The sequence below is a fragment of the Leptinotarsa decemlineata genome, unplaced genomic scaffold, assembly GCF_025532065.1.
Source record: "Leptinotarsa decemlineata unplaced genomic scaffold, Ldec_3_MD MMD2_tig00026336_RagTag_RagTag, whole genome shotgun sequence".
NCBI lineage: Eukaryota > Metazoa > Arthropoda > Insecta > Coleoptera > Chrysomelidae > Leptinotarsa > Leptinotarsa decemlineata.
Window position 1 is genome coordinate 3,193,457 of NW_027412692.1, and position 23,053 is coordinate 3,216,509.

The 23,053-nt window shown below is 34.7% G+C and overlaps 1 protein-coding gene and 1 long non-coding RNA gene across 2 annotated transcripts in view; one reads left to right on the top strand and one right to left on the bottom strand.

Moving 5' to 3' along the window:
• The window catches only part of LOC111503925 (uncharacterized), a 50,372-nt gene that overhangs the window by 10,785 nt on the left and 16,534 nt on the right, over positions 1–23,053 (top strand). Inside the window, exons 2-8 of the mRNA XM_023158367.2 lie at positions 4,660–5,004; positions 8,302–8,512; positions 13,610–13,786; positions 13,850–14,017; positions 15,163–15,495; positions 18,365–18,543; positions 18,596–18,751. Coding sequence (XP_023014135.2) covers positions 4,711–5,004; positions 8,302–8,512; positions 13,610–13,786; positions 13,850–14,017; positions 15,163–15,495; positions 18,365–18,543; positions 18,596–18,751 — 1,518 coding nt within the window. The 5' untranslated portion in view covers positions 4,660–4,710. The remainder of the gene's footprint in view (positions 1–4,659; positions 5,005–8,301; positions 8,513–13,609; positions 13,787–13,849; positions 14,018–15,162; positions 15,496–18,364; positions 18,544–18,595; positions 18,752–23,053) is intronic.
• On the bottom strand, positions 5,485–6,355 carry LOC141485767 (uncharacterized). Its single transcript, XR_012467437.1, has 3 exons — positions 6,287–6,355; positions 5,724–5,978; positions 5,485–5,648 (listed from the first exon to the last, which is right to left on the bottom strand). It is a non-coding gene; the product is annotated as an uncharacterized lncRNA (long non-coding RNA).

A 23,053-nucleotide genomic window follows, 5' to 3' on the forward strand; every position in this document is an offset into this window, starting at 1 on the left:
CAAGGTGTAACTAAATGAGAGTTAAACATTTAAGGAGGTGATTCCTCATCGAAAAAAAGATAGGATCTTTCATATAAAGAAATTTCAATGGAGCATCCCTTGTTAAGATACAGCCCCTTGAAGGGGATATATAAAATTTGTATAACAATTTTTTTACAAGCACTAAATAAGTTACAATATTGAAATTAACCTGACGTTTTGTACTACCAAAAAGACACTTAGCCTGAAATGTATTTGGTTTACACCATGGTTGTAAAGGGTGGAAAACGCAACCCCTAAAATGTATTTCCAATGTAACTTTGTCTCTTATTATTTGTTTACCATTTAAAAATTTATTTCCGATAGCCTGTTTCATTCTAAACAAAAAATGTCTCCTGGGTTTGTTGCCCAAAATAAACCAGTTCGCAGCAAAAAATTATTTTACGAACAACTACACAGATACATCGTCATAAATGCGAAAATCGAAACTAATCTCTCTAGTAGGTCGCTATTAGCGATAGTGACAATTAAATTGGTATGACGCTATCAGTTTGTGAATTTTCGAAATTGAATTAATACTAATTGTGTGTTGTTGTTCTGTTCTTAATTTGTTACTTTAATAATTCACTTGTTATTAAAATGGCATACACAAATGAGGAAATGGCTGATATGCATTACGTTTACGGTCTGTCGTAGGGGAATGGGTTAGAAGCTTCTAGAAGATATGCTGAAATGTATCCTCAACGGCAGCAGCCTTCACATAGAATATTTGCTCGATTTCATCAACGATTACGAGAATATGGTTCATTCGACAAAAGAACGCAGGATTGTGGTCGCCATCGAGAAGTACGAACACCACAGCTTGAGGAAGCAGTACTTAATTTGATTGAAGAACAATCTACTACCAGTACTAGAAAGATTGCTTTCCGGCTAAATGTTGATCATATGATGGTATTTCGTTTTACAGGAACAACTCTTATACCCTTACCATCTGCAACGAGTACAGGCACTGTTACCGCGAGACTTTCCGAACCGTCTTGAATTTTTCAATTGGATTCTGTAAATGATTAGAAGAAATTGTGACTTTCTGAAGACGATAGAATTCACAGACGAATGTAGTTTTTCTCGGGACAAGACTATTAATTTTCATAATTACCACATATGGGCTGATGAAAACCCTCACGTAATTGTCGAAACTAACCATCAAGAACAGTTTTCTCTTAACGTGTGACTCGAAGTTATTGGGGATGATTCAACTGGGCCTCATTTTCTACCTCCTCGATTAAATGGTGAGGCATACCGTCAATTTTTAAGAGAAGTTTATCCAGTACTGCTGGAGGATGTTCCTTTGGGCGTCAGAAGGGATATGTTTTATATGCATGATGGGGCTCCCGCCCATTTTAGTCAAGAAGCATGCCAGCATTCAACTGAAACATATGCAAATCAGTGAATAGGTCGAGGAAGACCACAGAACTGGCCCGCTCAATCCCCGGATCTCAATACTCTCGATTTCTCTATTTGGGGCCATTTACAGCATTTGGTTTATCGTACTCCTGTTCGCGATGTAGAGGACTTAAGAAACCGCATCATCGATGCGTGCAGGGTAATCAGAGAGACTCCAGGAATATTTGAGCGAATACGTGGCTCAATGCGCCGACGTCTAGACGCATGTGTAATGTCTGAAGTTAGACATATTGAACATTTACTATGATTTCTACATGTTGTGTGTTTTGTTACTAATAAATTAGTTTTGTTTATTACCCTTTAATCGTTTAATGCAGGTACTAACTACAAAATAACAATAAATCCAGTTCGCATTTATGACGATGTATCTCTGTAGTTGTTCGTAAGATAATTTTTTGTTGCGAACTGGTTTATTTTGGGCATGTTGAGACATGTTTTGTTTAGAATGAAACAAGCTATCGGAAATAAATTTTTAAATAGTAAACAAATAATAAGACAAAAAGTTACATTGGAAATAGATTATTTTAGGGGTTGTGTTTTCCACCCCTTACAACCATGGGGTAACCCAAATAAATCACTGGCTAAGTGTCTTCTTGGTAGTACAAAACGTCAGGTTAATTTCAATATTGTAACTTTTCCAGTGCTTGTGAAAAAAATTGTTATACACATTTTATGTACCCCCTTTAAGGGGCTGTATCTTAACAAGGGATGCTCCAATTAAGTTTCTTTATATGAAAGATCCATCTTTTTTTCGTTGAGGAATCACCTCCTTAAATGTTTTACACTTATTCAGTTACACCATGTATACAATTGATATTGTTATACCATTTGAATTTAAAATATTTACACAATGATGAATAGGTATGCTCATTTGAAAAGATGTAAGCAAAAAGCAGAAAGTATGGTGTGTTATCATCAGATAAATCTGATATGAATCTTTTTTTCGAAGATAAAACACAAGTACTACAGGAAAACTCTTAAGGCGCTCTAAGAGTGGTCTCTGTGTGAAAGTAGCGATACACATTGGATTTGAATCGTTGGAGATTATATCCATTTGAAAAAACAAAACTTTCTCAGGAATTCTATTCCACATAAACAGAGTTCTCCAAACGAAAGTGTTCTCAAACAGTGAATCTCAAAACAATAAGCAGCCAAAGTCCGTCGCGTATTTCTGATATATGATCTTGGTGGAATCAAATGTGCCAAGTCACTTGAAACCTTCCGTGAAAGTATCTATAGAAGAGAGACAAATCTCTAGCCTTTCTTCGAAGTTCCAGACTGTCATAGTTAAAAGTGATGTTCGCCTTTCCAATCAGGCGGTTGGCTCTCTTCTGGATGGGATCCAGCAGTTTCAAGGTATCCTTAAAGGAAGTGCAATACTCCAAAGAAGATCTCATCTGAGCTTTATAAAGCATCAAAAGTTGCTGAAGTGTGTACAGTTTTCTGGTTAGGAACAGTGTTCCAAGCTTTTGAGAAGCAACCTTTGCAAATTCCAGCGACATGATTGTACAAAGACATATTGGTGTCCATTTTAAGCGCCCAACAACATTTATCTTTTTGGAAAAAACGATGCCTGGGTTTTTGTGGCATTGATTTGAACGTCGTTATATTTATCCCGATTGGAAATCACTTCTAGATCCCCATTAAGATATGCTGCTGCCGGTGAAGATGTGCATCCGTAGCCCATCTTCTGGAATGTGCTGTCATCAGCAAAGCAATATATTGGATTCTTGGTGTTTTCCGATGAGTCGTTTATATACAATAAAAAGAGGGTTGGAGACAATCTGGATCCCTGGGGTTCCAGATTGGTAAAAGTATTCGAGAGATATTCATCGACTGCCATTTGCAGGGAATGTTCTTTCAGGAAGCTGGGGAGTCATACATAAAAATGATCCTATAAGCCATATCACCGAACTTTGCCACACACGGTCAAAGGCATTAGAAATATCAAGCGCAATAGCTCTTGACTACCCATGTTTCTCGATTGCGTTATTCCAAACATGACATACGATAGAAGGTCGCCTGTTGATTTTTGTCTCCGAAAGCCATATTGATATTTGAGAATATGGTGTTTTATGGTTTTCTCCTTGATTATTTATATCACTGATAGCAAAGCGACTGGTCTATAGTTATTTGAAAGATTTTTCTTGGACTTTTTGAAAATAAGCTGAACGCTTATTCTTCCAATAAGAAGGACAAGCCCCTTCCTTGTAAGACAGAATGAAAAAGTCTGCAAAATATCCTTAGAAAAGTCCATTTGCGCGGTTTCCTTTTGAGCATGCGCGCACTTTTAGAATTCTGAAATTTGCAAAAATGGGAATGATCTTCAAAATGATTTTTTTATTTTTAGATGCTGCTTCAACCATTCTGTACGTTATTTTTCCTCCACCAGGCACACAACCAGTTCACAACTCAGTTTACAACTTTGGTATCGAAATGTAAAGTCTGGGTTCGGCAACTCTAAAGGGCTTTTCACATATAGTGGACATACTTGAAGACTGGCTATGAATAAAATCTTCTAAAAGAACAATTCGTTCAGGTCAGTCTCAACTCCCTACATTGTAGGTTAATGGACTGACACCTATCAGAAGACTACTACTCCCCTGGCTAATACCACGAATCCAACGAATATAATCGGATATAATCCTACAGTGAACGGAGTTGAGACTGGCCTCAACGAATCGTTCTTTTAGATGATTTGAACTCTAAAGGGGTTCAAAAGGGAGTTAGACCCCTGATTGCACTTAGTTAGATACTCGTGGACACCAATATCAGGGTTTATTTTTATAAATTCATCTCTAAGGGATACAAAGGGGTCAGGACCCTTCCATAATTTGAATTAATAATTCTACGGCTCGACCCGAGTTTTGGGCCACACAAACATAACTCTGCTGGCTTTGCTCATATTGTTCAATTTCTCCAGATCAATTTCAACTTTTCGTGTTCAATAATAGTTACAAATCAAGATTGGTACTGATCTTTCAAACTATTCCAGAGGTATTGAGTGCGTTCGATTATTACAGATAAAAAATTCAAGGGTATCAACAAACAACGTACTTATATTTGAAAATAAATATTGGGAGTAAACTTTTGTTACCTCACTAGTGGGTAACCTTCATTATATTATCAGTGTAATCCTTATATATACTCGAATTGAAAAACATCGTGTCCATTTATTTCTTCACTATACAAATACATCTCATTTTATTTTTCCAGGGCTGGGACCTGTGATAATTTTCTACTAAGCCTAAAATTTTGAATTCAACTATGTCGGTGCTACATTTGAGACAGAAAACAACCTTACTCCTCCAAACTTACCAAAATGGAATACTCTCACTTCTTCCGAACGCCTTCGGGAAAAATGAGAGACAATACAGCTTGAATACTAACTCCAAGAAGCGAACTTTTCTGAAAGGCTCCGAAAGACTGAAAAGAAGTGTACGTCATCTAGGAGCAGGAATAGTTAAATCACCATTTGGCGATTGTGATCCAATTCCTAATGATAATCTGGTTGAATATATATTCAAAGATATGGAACACCATATGGAAGAACCAGCAGCGGTAAGTTACTTTTGAACAATCAAATTATAATGAATTTTCTCAATGGGCGAGCAAATGTTGCTTCTTGGTAACCATGGTTATGAAACATTGCTGCAATAAATAAGAATCAGTTGCTGGTTTTACCACCAATAGTATATTGTGTAACAAGTGCGTGAAATCGACTTTTTTACACAAGCGTGGAATTTGCGACACGAGCCCTCAGGCGAGTGTCGCAAACAACTCGAGTGTAAAAAAGTCTTCACGCACATGTTGCACACTATACTTTTTCTACGACCATACAGAGAAAATTAAGCACCATTAGTTTAAAGAGCTTTATTGAATTTCAGAATAATTAGTAAGTACCTATATTATAAAATTAACAATTAATTCTTATACTGAGATTATTATTTTTGGTTTTCATTCTGATGTGGAATAATAATGATTATTAATAGTAATATTGGAACCTGTGACCATTCCAAAACTTACACCTGCAGCATTTTGAGGCGATAAAATTTTATTTGCCACATCAATTTTCTGAGTAATTGAGTTTTCTATATAATGCTCTGCCACTGCAGAGGATTTCCAACCTCCATGTTTTTTTAAGGTAAGCAAATCGCCTCCAGCTTCTACTAATAACGTGGCGGATGACCGCCTAAAACAGTGGCCTGTATATTGTTCAGCATGAGGTAAATTTAGGTATTTTGTGATTACCGAAGGAACTTTACCAATTTTATTTATACCAACGATCTGGCAGGTACATTTTCCACCTTGATAATTAATAAATAATTTTTTTTTGCGTATTTTTGCGGACGGAGTGCCGTATATTTTCGGTATAATCCAAGATGTTCCGTGATGGTAAATTTTCTTGAGATTTTGGTTTTTGTATCATGGACGTTTACTATGAGTATTGTAACTAAATCTTCAATATCATCTAATTTCAGTTTATACAGTTCATCTCTTCTAAGAGCTCCAGCAAGTCCAAATATTAGTATAACCTAAAAGAAAAAGAAATTACAATATAGAAACTAAAAAAAGATTATGGCTGTCAGAAATCGATCCCAGGTCCTTGGGCGCGCGAGGCCGACGCACTACCGCTGAACCATTCGTATTTACAAATATATATGTGTGAAAACGCGATTCTCAACGCCCAATTTAAAATAATTTAGAAGATCATAGTTAGATATCACATTAACATAGTTTTAGATAATATATCTGATTTGGCCAACTATACTTATTAGGATCTACTTTATTTATAGATATTATTTTATATTTATTTAATACTACCATGAGACACTAAACTTACCTTGGTCAATAAAAATTTTTCGTCAGGAGCTTCTTGTATAAACTTCAGTATTTGTTCTTTCTCCAAAACTCTGGAGCACGTACCTTAGGATAGTCAATATTTATGTTTTTTTTTAATGCTGATGGTACTTTTTAGCATTGAGAAATTACTCCAAAGTGTTGCTGCCTTGAAGTTCTTGGATAATTCTGACAAATATGCCAATATTACGTTTTCAGAAAATGAATTGATATTCTTTGTTGGCTGCATCCATAACATCCGGCGGGGTACTTCGTATATCTGAATGATCAGAATCCATTATAATATAATGTTAAAATATTAATAATTAACTCTCAACAATGAGCTCACAACAATAATGATCAAGCTATTTTGACAGTTTATTTATGATTTATTGCTGCTCTTAAACAAAAGATGCACTAAAGGCCGCCTATCAGCGAAATATTCATGTATTAGGTCTTATGGACAGACTACAATGTATTTCTTATGAGTATATTTCACGCACTGGTAATAACACTTGAATGTACCATGTTATTCTTATGGGTTTATTTCACGCCCTAGGGCGTAAAAATAATTTCACGCACAAGGGCGTGAAAATACATTTTACGATTCGTGAACGGTGTGTGAAAGTACTATTTCACGTACGGGAGTAGAAAAAATATTTTTTATGTTCGCTAGATATTTCTCTGCATTCTTCGGTCACTGGCTACTTTTCCAAATTATTTCAGTATATTTCCCATATTCCTCTTCCCTATATACACCCTATATTTGTCTCAATGCCTTCTAACTTGCCTATTTCTTCCAAGTCCCCGGTAAACACTGCTGGTCCTTTGTTGGATATTTGTCATATCCTTCTTGACATAATTTAGCATGCCTCCTGTATTCTGGGTTTTTGAATTATTTGCCCCTAAGGTCTTCCTTATACAATCTTTTCGTTCATTGATAGTGTCTATGAGTTCACTTAAAATTCAATTCGGTATTTTTTCTCAAACGGTTCCTTTATAAAGATTTCCCCGTGTGAGTCCTGTATAAAATTGCACTAGCACACTCATCGGCTTGTTTATTATTTCTGAGCGACAAGTCATACAGTACAAAGTAAATCTATTTGGATATTTGATTTTCTTCAGTTCTTCACGTCATTCTCAGACCGGTTTCGATGTCACCTTCGGATTCATTAATACTCCGGCCTGGTTGCCTGGAAGAAGAAACAGTACAATAAACAAGTATTCTCACCCAGATTTGAATGCAAAATAGTAATTTTGCATTCAAATCTGGGTGAGAATACTTGTTTATTGTACTGTTTCTTTAACATTTTTATATCATTAATTCTACCTTTTTTTATATATATATATTTTTTTCAATATAATGTTATATTTTAATGATTGTATCCGGATGTATCCGATGATTGTAACTAACGAACCTACACTTATGTGGCTAATGAGGTAATAAAGTTATCTATCTATCTATCTATCTATTATTCTGCTCATTTCAGATACTTACTTTCACTAACAATAATTCAGTTGCCTACCGACACTTATAAAAAATGTCAGTAGCCATAAAAAACTCAAAAAAGAAATGAAACTATTCATTAAAAACCATTATAATCAACTGAAAATTATCTTTGAGAATCACTGAATCGGAAACCTCCATCAGTGTATACTCCACCTTGATCTACATCAATATTTATATGTTTATATTCATATCAATTCCTATATATGTCTCTACTCAAACTGTTTTCTAAAACTAAGTTACCTTTTTAGTCAGATAGCATTAGTACATTAGTGCCTATATCATTTTATGTTCAGATAAAATTAAGCAGCTTGAAAGATACAAGCTCAGCTTAGGTGACCTCAGACTGCTAGAAATAGAATACATTTACATCGTTTACTTCATATGTGTTTATATTAACTTTGTAATATTGATATCGACCTGAATTAAAAACTATCTATCTATCTATGTTTCTCAACTATTCCTAGGAATGTAATCAAGTATTTTTTTACTCAAGCATTTCCTTTTTCCAGACGTGTGCGGTTACGGGTCGAAGTTACAATTACGGGATGCTCAGAATGCTCATCAATCGATGTGCGCAGGCACTTTTAGGTCACTGTGGACTTAAACCTAGAGAAGTTATTGGTCTATTGTTGCCAAATATACCGGAATTTGCTATAATTTGTCACGGTGCCATGGAAGCTGGATTGACAGTCACATTTGTTAACCCATTGTATACACCAGGTGAGTTTAAAATCTGTTTTTCCGTTAACCAGCTGTCGCACCCCTACGAACGACAAACCTCAGCGGTCGAAACTTGTGCGTGCTAAGGATTAACGAGGTCTTCCCTTTTGATCCAGTCTGTGTCAGACTAGTTTTTTATATATCACGTTTCAGAATTTGTACATTTCATGACGTAGTATGAATGAGTTTTTGTTTAATTTCGACAATTTTAAAAATTGTTACAGGTGTCAAAAATTTTACTTATTGCAACCAATTACGCAAAGTCTATTCAGTTCGTCAATAATTATGAAAAACCAAATCACATATTTTTCAAAATAATAATAATAACTTCAGATAATCATAGCATCTGACCTTCGTTTTTCTTGGGTCGACTAGGTTAATGTCGAACATTAAGAGGTTCAATTGTGTATTCAACATCTTAGTCTACCATGGTATCATGATGGGTATAAAGGTATGTGCCATGTCCAGCATATGCGGACATATATCCATCTACTAACGTGGTATTACGTGTCCTATATCACCATCATAGGCACTCACATGCTAATAAAAAAATAAGATAAGATTAGATTAGACGTATTGTGAAATTAATAGATAAGACAAATTGTAAAATTAATTTAAGACACCAAAGGTGTGGTATATCTGTATATGTGGTACCTACACCTGTATGGTATACCTGTATAGTTAAATATTTTTAGCCTTGCAAGTTTTTTCAGTTTAATCTTCCTCTTGAAGATGATCACTTGGTGATCGAAACACGTGTCGAGTTGTTAAAAATAACGATTTGGTGTTGGGAAAAAACTCCAGTAATATTCATTACTACACCAGAGGTTCCAAACACAAGTATATTATTGCAGTTTTACCGTGTATTTCTAATATAATTCATGACCGTTGGCGACAGTAACAAAAAACGACTGGGGACTAACAATCTATTTCCACAAGTAAAATTGAAGAAACGGAAATAACGCCAACTTTTAATCGAATCACTAAAAAATAAAAATATTTCATAATTTACGATAAGTTAAAATTATATAAACTTTCAAGCTCTAGTGTTTGGAATTTACCTAATTTTATCATCACAAAAAGCAAAACTTTTTCTGTACCAATTTCTATTTTTGCATTTTTATCCTGAAATCAAACTGTAATATCTCAGTAAATTCATTCCGTCGACATAAAAATCGGGTGCTCAGGATTAAATGAAGTCGACGAAGGCCGTTTTTGCCTGGTCCTGATTGGCGAAGTTCTACTTGTGAAAAAGTTATCGAAGTGCTTGAAAAGATGATAGTCGGTTAGCGAGAGGTCTGGGGAGTATGGTGGGTGAAGCAGAACTTTGACGCTCAATTCCTTTAATTATCGGACGGTAATTTGTGAAACGTTCGGACGGTCGTGGAGCAGAATGCTCTAGAAAATTTCGCCGGAATTCCATCGAAATCTGCATCTAGGGCGGCAGCGAACATCGTACATTCGCGCGCTCTTAGCTACGTCACAATTGGTTTGTGGCTACCAGTGGCGGCTGGCGTTATTTTTTTAGGGCATGATTCACAACACTATATACAACGACACAGTAGAATTAATATTTATTGACATATGAAACTTCAGAAACACATGACATTGAAACGGACAAAACTTTTGAAACAACATAATATGTTCCTTTGGATATTCGATATCACACAAATTATTATCTTCAGTATGCAGGTTACAAACGAAAAATGCATTGTTTATTTACCAAACTGATTTGAAAAAGACATCAGAAACAAAATATTCCTGATAGAGCAAAATTGAAATATAACTGGGGTAAATTATTTACTAAATCACAATATGCAACTTGTGTAATGCGAAATTCTGGCATTCGTTCACTGCGTTCGTACGTCAAAAACGTGTCATGCAATAATCTCCTAACTATTATCAAACGTTGGTAGGAGAAATAAATTTGAAAAGAAATCAAACTCTTTCCACATTCATACGCTGAGAATCCATCTAATACCTAGGAAATTATTGCTCCTGTGATTCATGAAAAAAGTACTCGAATGCCACGTAAATTATAGCAAAATATCTCATATATTTCAATATCAAGTCTTCATTCACAAATTTTTCAGCTTATTCTTATATAAAACATTCGGTAGAAATCCACGTTCGGACAGAAATTGAAAATATTTTAAATGTTGGGAATATAAATAAAATTCAAAATGAGTTGCCTTAAACACTGTTACGCCACTGTGTAATTGTCTAATTGTCAAGGGATATCTACCTACCTTAGGGAACCAATAGCATGTGTCCTGTTTTCTTTACCTCTCGCTTAAGAGTAATCTCGTTCAGTACAGTATGGTTTTAGCATAACAGAAGAAAGGTCTATTATATGTATTTGTAGTTAAGTACAAAGTGTCAGTTTATTGTGGAGAATATCAAAGGTTCTCATTTGAATAAGCTTAGTGTATCTCACATTGAAGTATTCGACATTCTGTGAAATCTGTAAACTAGGTGTGACAGAATAAAGTGTGTTACCTTATTACCTACGTCGCTTTTTCAATAGTATACAGTCTACTAGAAGGGAGCCAGCAAGCCCAAAAACCAAAATTGGGACTCAACATTAAATTAAAGCCATATCACCTATTTCACAAACGATTTATTTTTAGGTTTTTTGCGTAGGAAGCTTTAAAGTGTTCTAGTTTATTATAAATTATTGTATATATTTCATTATACTGAGCGAACATTTGAAAACAGGATATTCTTATTAATATGAATCTAGGGAAATAGGTATTGAAAATTTATCTTATCTAAGTATACGGAGGGCCAGCATAGGAAAATTGTAAACCGTAAGAGATACAAAATCTGTTGAATCAGGAAAAAGTTGCCTACTTCAAAGCTCATTCAAATGAAGTTTTGAAGTACAGTCGTCACCGTCGTGATGAGGCAACGAAGAAGTGATTTTTAAATGATGAAACGAAATGAAATTGGTGAATTTAGGTTCTTATCGATTCACTCTGAAACTAATTCCTGACATTCAAAAAAATTTTTAAATAAACCATAAAATAATCAAATTTTTCTAATTTAACCAATTTTGTATATCTCACAGATTCCCATATTCTCATGCTGGCACTCCCAGTCTTGAACACCGAGAATACAAATGCCTATGCATAATATTTATTCATCTGTAAAAGAAATTATTTGTGTATATCGAAATCATTTATCAATAATGATGAGTATCCAGTATTATGAATTTATCGAAAGAACTACACTGAAAATTATTGATTCTGCTATTTCAAGACGCAAGTCTCACATTACCCCCCATCAACTGTTTAATTTCTTACCATTTATGATGCTGAACAGATGTGTCTGCCATCAAAAATATTATTCTCCTTGACCCGCCCTTACTCTGTGCGTGAATAAAATAAAAAGTATTTACATATTAACGATATAACATATTAACGATTTAAAAAGGCAGATACTTTCAATGAGTGCTTTGTTAAGCTGTGACTGAAAATGGCAAAAGAGATAGATGAAACAAATAGGTATATCTGAACATTCCTTAAATCAAACTTCAAATGTTTCCTCAATATTTTTGAATCCGATCACAACAAACGAGATTGCAATCCTCATATCAAAACTAAAAAATCACTGCGCTCCTGGACTGGACACAATCACATCATTGACGATAAAAAATATTCACAAGCATCTAACTCAACCTCTGGTACAAATCATCAACTTATGTTTTACATATGGAGAAATCCTGAAGCAGTGGAATTAATCTATTATCTATCTATTATAGTTGGCGATTCCAGTCAGCTTACAAATTATAGACCAATATCCGTAATAAATAACTTTGCCAAAATATTCGAACAGGCTCTAAAAAACCGAATGCTTCAATTTTTGGAGATCCACAATGTCATAACCGACAGACAATATGGATTCATAAAAGGATCAAACACAGAAAATTCAATACTTAATTTTCTAGAGCACACAGTAAAAGCCATGGACGAATCAACAAAGAGACTTGCGGTCTTCCTTGATCTCGCCAAAGTTTTCGATACTGTTTCCCACGAACTGCTTGATAAGCTAACAAAAAAAATATGGTATACGCGGCTCAGTAATTGATCTCTTGAGGAATTATTTATATACCAAGTAGTGAAAATTGGAAAAGAAATTAGTTCGGAGTTAAAGGTCGAAATAGGAGTACCACAAGGAACGGTATTGGGTCCGATATTGTTTTTTATTTACATAAACAGTATAGCTCAGATAAATGAATTTATGGGACATCTTATATGTTATGCAGATGACACAGTTCTAATTATCACAGGTGAGAATTGGGAAGAAGTAAATCATAAAGCGGAGTCGGGTTTGAAAAAAGTATTACTATGGTTGAACCACAATTCACTGAGTTTGAACATTGAGAAAACAAAATACATAACTTTCTCCCTATCCATAGTAGATCAACCATCCCAATTCATTCTTAAAATACACACTTCCACCTGTGATAACGATACATGCAGTAGTCCGATTTAAGAAACAACATCATCGATAAAATACTTAGGTATTATAATAGACCAATACATACGTTGGTCTGAACACATATCCCATGTGACAAAAAGGATAAGAGCATTAAGTCACAAATTTTATATCCTGAGAGACATTCTCTCAAGAAAAAACATGAATATTATGTACAATAGTCTCGCTGAATCAATCATCAGATACTGCATAGTCGCATGGGGTGGTGCTTTCATTGCCACATTACAATCTTTATAGACAGCACAAAACATCTTGATTAAGATTATACTGAAAAAAGATAGATTATTCTCCACTCTATTACTGTATAAAGATACCAACCTGCTCAATATAAAAACACTTTTCATTTATCAATCATTACTACGAATGTATAGAAAGCATAAAAAAATCACGGTGAAAAGACAAGGATGGCCAGATCGACTTTCAACAATAACCTTCAAGTTCACTCTTTCAAAAAATCCTCTACCCAATGATCCCTTTTCCTGTTCGTTTCTTCTTTATTTTTTCCTGAAAACATCAAATATTCAAACTGTTTTGAACACATGGTTGAACGACCATTATAAAAAAATTAATTTTTAATAATGACTTCATTTATTCTAGATGAAATCAAGAGACAATTTCAGAATGCAGGAGTAAAAATGATAGTAACTGTGCCTATCCTACTAGAGGTAGCTACTACCATTGCTCCAGAATTGGACGGTTATAAGTCGACGATATGCATAGGCGGAGAAGATGATATATCCAAAAATATACATGGGCTCCAAAGTCTACTTACAGGTATTAGATTTGGATTGCCAAAATATCTTTTGAAAACCGACAACAATGTTATTATTGTTTAAGCTGGACACGAAAGTGAACTACCAGGGATCAACCCCAGAGAGCTGGCACTTCTTCCCTACTCAAGTGGTACAACTGGTCTTCCAAAAGGAGTAATGTTGTCACATCACAATCTGGTAGCTAATCTTGTTCAAGGAAATCATCCGGCGTTGTACGATAAGGTTGCCAAAGGTAAGTTTCAACGGCAGTCCAATTATTCATTCATTCGGTTCAGTCAAAAAATTTAACAAGTTAACTTTGGAAAAATTCCTGGTAACTTCAAGATCACACCATTTAATTTTGATTCTTGCAACATAGAGCATAATAGAAATATGTAAGTAATACATTCTTAGAAAGGTATAAAATACCTAGAAGTACGCTTATTATACAGATTCAGAAACTGAAAAACATACATGACATTACCTACTCAGTTGAAAATGATGAACCACGCTCTTGTTGAGTCAAGGTTACAATACGCCATCTCTAAAACTGTAACCTTTAGTGGGTATGAATCTACCTACCTCCGGTAGGTAAGATTACCAACAAAATTCTGTAAATGTAAGATAAGTACTTCCGATAGAAGATGATGAGGATCTTTTAACTAGAAGAATAACTCCATTTTTTGTAAGACAGGTTGAAAGATCTACAAAACACTGCTGCAAGTTCGTTGGCGTATTTTTGAGTACGATGACAGAAACATTCGGTTCAGATGAAACATTGTTGATATCGAACTTTTTCGATATGCTGATGGAACAGTAAAAATATTGAATGGTGTTCAAAATTATAATCGAACATAACGCCAACAAAAATAATTTGCTGCGTTCAGTATTTATACGATAGTAACTTCAAGATAATTTCATCGTAAAAACTTGAGTATATGCAGAAAGGCAGTGGTATGAGTCAATTCGACTCTTATAAAACTCCCCTTATTGAACGATCCTTGAAACCATATCTTAATTAACTTGACAATCATCAGAAAAGGTCCGAATCTGCCATTTATCATGGCATTCTGTGTACCCGCATAGGAATAGCAATATTCAGATTTGATTCTGAAATACTTCAGAAACCTGAAGATTTCATCCAGAAATCTACTAAGGGTATCGAAGACGTTCTTTAGGTATACCGAAGGGCATCAGAAGTTACTGGAAATGACCGTTATCGGCATATAAAAATACTACCTCAACAACGTTTTGAGATGCCTTTTGTATTTGATGGAATCCATTAGCCAATCCTGTCTAGTATTGTATTTTTTGTACAAGTTGAAATGCCAGAGAAAGCATTGTTATATTTTTCGAAAAACATTTGAAACCGACTAATGTTTTATTTATCTTTTTTAGATGGTTCGAAACATAAAGTCCTCACAGTTCTACCTTTCTTCCACATATTTGGATTCAACGCAATATTGAATACAACACTGAGAGTAGGTGGCCATATCATCACCGTACCAAGATTTTCTCCAGAAGACTACATCAAGGCGCTCGAAATGTACCGACCAACTTTTCTGTTTGTAGTTCCTTCGCTTCTATTATTTTTGGCTACACATCCTGCCATAACTGCTGATCATCTATCTTCTGTGGAAGGGATTCAATCGGGTGCAGCTCCACTTACAGAAGGAATGTTGCAGAAGTTCAGAGAAAAGATCAATAGGGATGACGTTTCGATAAGAAATGGTGAGTATGATGGTTTATTTAAAGCACAAAATCGCTCATAAAATAATAAGCAATATGGTGTGTACTGTGTACTCTACCGATACTAGTTATACATAAAAAAAAATTAGGTACGCAAAGCTCAAAATTGGGCCCCACTGACAAAGATGGGGTGAATCTCTCAGATTTTGTGAAGGAAAGATATATTCTCGACCTGAATTCTCTTTAATTCCTCTTCCATGTCTCTGTTCTACCCGGATATTTCGATAATACGAGGGTGATCTGAAAAGTTTTCGATCTTAACATGAAGATAGCAGTTGTACATCTGTTGACAGTTACTCACCAAAGCCTTCAGCCATTTTGGACGTCTTTATGTAACAGTTGTTTGAGTAAGTTGATGTGAATGTAGCAGAGACTATGAGCATGTCAAAAGAATGTGTTTATCACACATTAAATCAATATATAGGCATGAGAAAACTCTCCGCGCCTTGGGTGCCGCGATTGCTCACGTTAGACCAAAAACGTGTTTCAATGAGCATTTTCAACGCTCTGTTGGCGCAATTTAGGCGCAATAAACCCAAGTTTCGCCGCCGAATGATTACTGTAGATGAAACTTGTATACGTGATTATATGCCAGAAAGAATTCGAGTCCAAACAGTGAACTGCAAGGGGTAAACCGGCTCTAAAATAAACAAAAACTGTTTTTCCGACTGGGAAAGTGATGACGACTGCTTTTTGGGATAGATATGGAGTTATTTTAATTGATTATCTTCAAAAAGAAAAAACCATTACAAGAGCATACTACGCATCATTACTTGATAAGCTTATGGCAGAACTTGTAGAGAAACGGTCACATTTGCAGACAAAGAAAATCCTGTTTCACCAAGACAACGCATCGTCTCACATCTCAGCGGTTGCCATGGCAAAAATCCACGAATAATGGTTTGAACTGTTTAACTATCCGCCTTATTCACCAGATCAAGCCCCAAGCGACTTCTTTCTGTTCCTTTATTTAAAAATTTCCCTTGGAGGACAGATTTTTGTCGAAGAAAGAGGCAATCACCTTCGTGAACAATTATTTTCCAAAGAAAAACGCTGAGTATATTTGGACGGGCAACAGAGATGGGATCATCGCTGGGAGAAAATTAAAAATAAATTCAGAAAAATTGTATTTTTGTTAGGTCGAACCATCCTTATAGAAGTATCTAGTTCGAATTATGGAAAACGATTATAAAATCTGTTCAAATTCAATATTATCTTCCACCAATAACTTTTCGCAAATACTACTATTTTGAATGATTTCTTGAAAAACATCATTTATTTTATTTCATCAGTTTGGACTTCCATTGTCTAATATAATATAAATTGATTTGAAATCCCTGAAAGAATCTGAAAAAAAAAAATAGATTAACAGAAAAATAACAATTTTATTGTTATTTTATTGTATTTTTTCATTCATTCGTTCATTTAATTTATTCGTTCATTTTATTTTATGAAAATAAAATGAACGAATAAATTTAAAAAAAAATTAAATATAAATGAATGAAGGGAAAAAATGAAAAAGCGCTCAAGTTTACTCATTTCTACTCAATTTTTTTATATAACTCTATGCACAATCAGTTTGCACCTCTCCGAAAAAAATTTTCCTCGTACAGAAATATGCACTACAAGCATTTATGCTTAGGTAATTTCTGTACAGGATTATATTATATATTATCTGTAACAACAATATCAATTGTAAAAATGACAATTATGGAATGGATTAATATTAAACAAATAACTAAAATTGGAAAGAAATAACATACAAGCAACAACCAGAAAAAAATGAAGTATTAATACAAGCTAAAAATCAAAGAAAAATTAAAAATATTATTAACAAAAAAATTAAAATTAAAAGATTCCAAACCAAGTTACGTCACGACGTTTCGATTGTTAGTATCCACAATCGTGGAGATACGTAGACGACACCTTCATAAGACTCTACTCTAGTAGTGCTTTCGGGCTCTGTAATATAAAGGAAGATCTCGAAAAGGAACTAAGCATCAACAAAAATGACCTTCAACGGAATGGTTACCCCAGATGGTATAACAGGCTTTAGCTAGAAGACAGCAAGAGCTCCACAAGGAAGAGAAGCCGCCACAACCAGTACTTGTAATTTTCTACATCAGAGGATTATCGGAAAGGATATCCAAGTATAACATCAGAACCTGCTTCAGATCTGGGAATACTATCCGTAGCAGCCTCACGAAAACCAGGCCACCAAACGCGGACTGCGATTCCAAGAATTGCATTTACCGGATACTCTGCGAGTGCGGAGAATCATACATCGGTGAAACTAAGAGGACATTGAAAGTTCGCATTGCTGAGCACAAGAAACACACATAACGAAGAGAAACCAGCAAATCCGAAATAGCAGAGCATGTTCAGACTCAGCAACATAACATCTAGTGGGCTCAAGCTGAAATCGTCCACAAGGAGGAACACTGGTTTAGGAGATTCAAAGAAACCGCGTATATGTTGTCCAACAACGCATTTAGCCAAGCTAGCGTAGAGCCACGTAACATATGGAAACCTCTAATCAGGCGGAAAACGACCAACTCCCACCAAAGGGTAATCTCCCGCTAAAACCAACGAAGCGGAGAGAAGGAAGAGGGGATAGGTGAAAGCACTCGAATGACCTATAAATAGTCAGATCTCAGAGGAAGACCTAAAGACGATTGTGGATACTAACAATCGAAACGTCGTGGAATCTTTTAATTTTAATTTTTTTCAATAATAATTTTTTTTAATCTTCAGCTTTTAATTTTCACCACGAAACATTGTCAACCACCTTCAAACATCATTTATTTTGTTTGTCCTCTATTCGCTATTGATGTTTTTTTCTGCTTCTCAGGATATGGAATGACGGAAAGTGCTCCAGTCACCTTCCTTATGCCAAAATTGACTCCTCCGTCGAAAATAGGAACGATAGGTATTCCGTATCCCGGAACAGAGGCAAAAATTGTGAGTCTCAAGAATGGAGACGTACTCGGTACTCACGAGACTGGAGAACTGTTAGTGAGAGGACCACAGGTATAATTTAAAAAAATGAAAAGACGGCAATGAATTCTCTTTCGTTTTCTAGATAATGATGGGATATTTGAACAATGAGAAAGCTACCGCTGAAACTATCGATGAAGATGGATGGTTGCATACAGGAGATGTAGCATATTATGACGAGGATGCATATTTTTATATTGTTGACAGATGCAAAGAACTGATAAAAGTAAAAGGGAACCAAGTAAGTATACCGTGCACTGAAAAATTCAGATTATAACGGTAACCCTGTGGGTTCACGTGGGTGGATAGCTTCACTCACTTAGTCGACCGCTGTGTGATCTGGTGATTCGAATCGCAAGGCCAGACGATCAATTTTCACTTCCTATTGTCCAACCCACGTTAAGAATCACACGTTAAAAGGTAAGACCTCGTTAGTCTTCAGCTCGCACAAGTTTCGACATTTGACAGTTGTCGTTTATCGGGGGAAAAGCATATTTCAACATTGTTTTTTATGTGGAACATTTATAGCCGCATGTAAAACCAATTGCTGGTGATTTCAATATCGATTTTGAACAAAATTCAACATATTCAAATGACTTGCAAAACATTTTAACATCATTTGGGCTGATTTTCACCATCCATGAATTTACTAGAGTTACATCCACAAGTGCTAGTTGCATAGATAACATTTTTGCCAATTTGGAAAAAAAGTTTTACCAAATGGCGGTTTCCGAACCATGTTTATCCGACCATCGTGCTCAATATTTTATACTCAAAATAAATCCGGAAATCTCTAACCACAAGACATACACTCGTAACGTAAACAAGAATGGATTATCAAAATTGAGGCAAGCGCTTTCGGAGGTTGAATGGAATGCTTCCAAAATTTCCCATGTCGTTGAATTTTTATCTTCATTTATTGTTGACACGTACAGTGATCTGGTTAAAAAAATGTTTCCGATCAGGTGGTATGATTCTTTTAAAAATAAGTCACCCATTTCATGGTTTAATGAATCTTTAAAAAATTTAAGAGAACAAGTGGCCAATACTAAACATTTAGCTGATATAACCAAAGATCCCAAATATATATCAGGCTATAAAAATATTAGAAAAATTTACAGTCAGCAACTGAAAATTTCTAAAAAACATTCCTATGATAACTTCATTTTATTAGCAGAAAATAGAGCAAAATCATGCTGGCAAATAATTAATTTTGAAAGTAATAAAACTATCAACCCGTCACCGGATATCGGCATTTCTCCCGACAAATTCAATGATTTTTATGTTCAGATTGCTGACACTATAATAAAAACCTTACCTCATGTGTCAGATACTGACATATTGAACTTCAAAAACTATCCGGTACCATGTAGCTCTTTTTTTATGAGTCCAGTTACCGAAATTGAAGTCTCAGATGTTATCAAATCGTTGACTAACTCAAAATGTCTCGATGCCAATTAATTGAATAGCATTATCATCAAAGAGACTTGCAGTGTAATTTTACAGCCACTTACGGAATTGATTAATTTAATTTTCACTACTGGTGTTTTTCCAAGTGCATTCAAATTATCCCGCGTTATTCCTTTATTTAAAAAAGGTGACAATTCTCTTATCGAGAATTATCGTCCAATCTCAATCATAAGTATTTTTGCAAAAATTGTGGAGAAAATCCTTAAACAACGACTATATCAGTACTTTGAAAAACAAAATTTTTTCAATGGATGTCAATTTGGCTTTCGTAGAGAGCGGTCAACAACACAAGCTATTCTTAAAGTGGTCAGTGATGTGTCTTCACACAGCAATTACGCTTTGCGATCTGTCCAAGGCCTTCGACTGCGTCTCTCACGACATATTGATTGAAAAACTTCATTACTATGGAATCAGGGGCATTCCTCTTTCACTTATAAAATCCTACCTGAAAAATCGTCATCAAGCCGTATCTATTAATAATATTACATCAGATTTCAAACTAGTAAAACATGGGTCCGTATTGGGTCCACTTTTGTTTATCATTTACGTGAATGACATTTCATCTTTCATGAACCCCTTCAAAACTGTTACCTTTGCAGATGATACAACCTTCATCTATTCACATAGAGTCATCAGAACTCTCTAAAGTGTCTGAACAGGTAGAAGATAAAGCCACAACTTGGTTCTCAGTTAACCGTTTCAAGTTAAACTCAGAAAAAAACTCAAAAATTATGTTTTTCTACTAGTAATACTTCATCAGGTACAGATACAGTCAAATTATTGAGCATTACCTATAACCTATGGTGTTATACTTTGGGGAAACTCCACTAATGCCTTGCAAATCTTTAAACTTCAGAAAAAAGATATCAGAATTTTAAGTAATGCCGATTGCATTGATCATTGTCAACCTCTTTTCTTAAAACTGAAAATAATGCCGCTACCAACTTTATTTTTGTACAGTGTCTTGGTAGAAATACATAAAAACACGGACTCTTTGACAAAACAATCAGATATACCTACATGATTATAACACCAGAAATGCAAACAGAATTCGTACCAATCGGTACCGTTTCAGTAAGAGTCAGAAAAATACCTTAGATTATAGTCTTTACAATTACTGAAGAACCTTAGTATAACCAAATTTAAAAGAACATTATAGGCTTATCTTTTGAGATTTTGCTTTTATTCTGTCAGTGAATATGTCACCCATTTTCGAAATCTGTGATATATGTATGTTATATACAATCGTTAATTTTTATTAATCTTTTAAAAAATTTTATCAACCTATTGATGTATCTTGAACGACTTGCTACAAACATTTATACTAATGTAACGTAGTTAATAAACTTCATTTATTGCTGGTATGGCGACGCATGCCGTGGACACGGGTCGCTATGCGCAAGTGACTGTGCGAATCTCTGGTTTGGGGTACATCGAATATAACTATTACTAAAGTCACTGATTGAAATAATTGAGTTTTCCCAATTTGAAATGAATTTTTGTATTTAATAAAAATAAATTTTTACTTCATAAATAATCTGGAATCTGCAGAAAATTCGTAATATTGTATTTTTACACTTAACTTATGACAAAGTGTTGAATGACTTCTAGATCAGTCAGCATTGTTCGAACGATTATTTAGTCTATACGAAGTCAATCCGAACAGCTGAATGAAATACGAATGCACTGTGTCTGATGAATCTAATAGTTAATATCATATAAAACCTCCCACATGAAAATAATGAGGAGACCTCGAATGAATACCACGCCGTCCATGACATACAAAGAAACTGCCGACGTTCGGTAATTATTCAATTTTTATTCCATTCGAATTGACTTCGTATACACTATACTTGAGTTATCATTCAATTTATTGGAATACTCGAATGCAGACTGTTCGATTATACCATTGATTATGACATCATCCATTTTTTTAGCTAGTGCTGAGATATCGCGTACTTGTAGAAGAACTAGTATCTTTCCAGAAAAAAATAGGACCATTATAGAAAAATTCAATTTTTTTTCAATGAATAATCTTACACTTAAAAATATAACATTCTGAGTAGTATTCTGTTCCTTCGAGTTAGAAAGTAATTAGTTTAACACAGTCCTATTAATTCTTCCCTTGTTTGTCTCACGCATTTTTCAGATCATTTTGTAGCAAGATTATTTCATTTCTATTATGTGTCTTGTCAGCCAATGTTTTATACGTTCTCAAAATACTATACTAATGATTTCATCATCTGCTTTCGGTAGGCATTTTTCTTTTTGCATCAATTTTCTCGTTGTTGATTCAACTCTATTTCCTCGAATCCTCTTGGTTCTTCGTTTTGTTTCTTTCAAAGCTCCATATTTTCTTTCTCCAAGTAAAGGAACGTTACGTTACTACTGCGAAAAACGTTAATCCGTTTTTCGCAGTAGTTCCACTCTTCATTATAGCGCTTTAAGTTTTGTTATGTGCGAATAGCCGCGCTCGACATTGGTTTTACTGAAACGTGTGTTAGCATTACCTCAGACACATTCCAAAATTTAAAAATAAGTTGAAAGGTTTGAGGAGAATAATCCAAACATTTGGTCGAATCAATTTATACATGAGATCTAAGTAATAACGATGTTGAAGTAAAATGCTTTCGTTGTATGTCCTTATCTATCACTTATGTTACTAATTAATTCCTCTTTTCAATCAGTATTAATTTTTAAACAAATCGGAAAATTTGTGACGGAGCTGCCAAACCTTTATGTTCAAATTCAAACATCAATAACTGCGCAACCGGTTATAGAAATTCAGTAAAGTGAAAGTCACTGCATAGAAAATTGAAACACCTTCCACATAAATTATCACAAGAACCCTCAGGATAGGGAAATATTATGGATTGAATATTGAAAGGTTCATCACAAATTTATATACAGGTAATTATTTTGAATATTTAAGACAAATGTCTCTTGAATAGTTGTTCGGCTACATCAGTCAGATTGTTCGAGTAAGACTCAATAACTGAAAGCGGAAACTATCGAAAACTGGAAAAAAATGCATTAGGACCAATTACTACGTTCGAGTTATCAGAAATAGAAA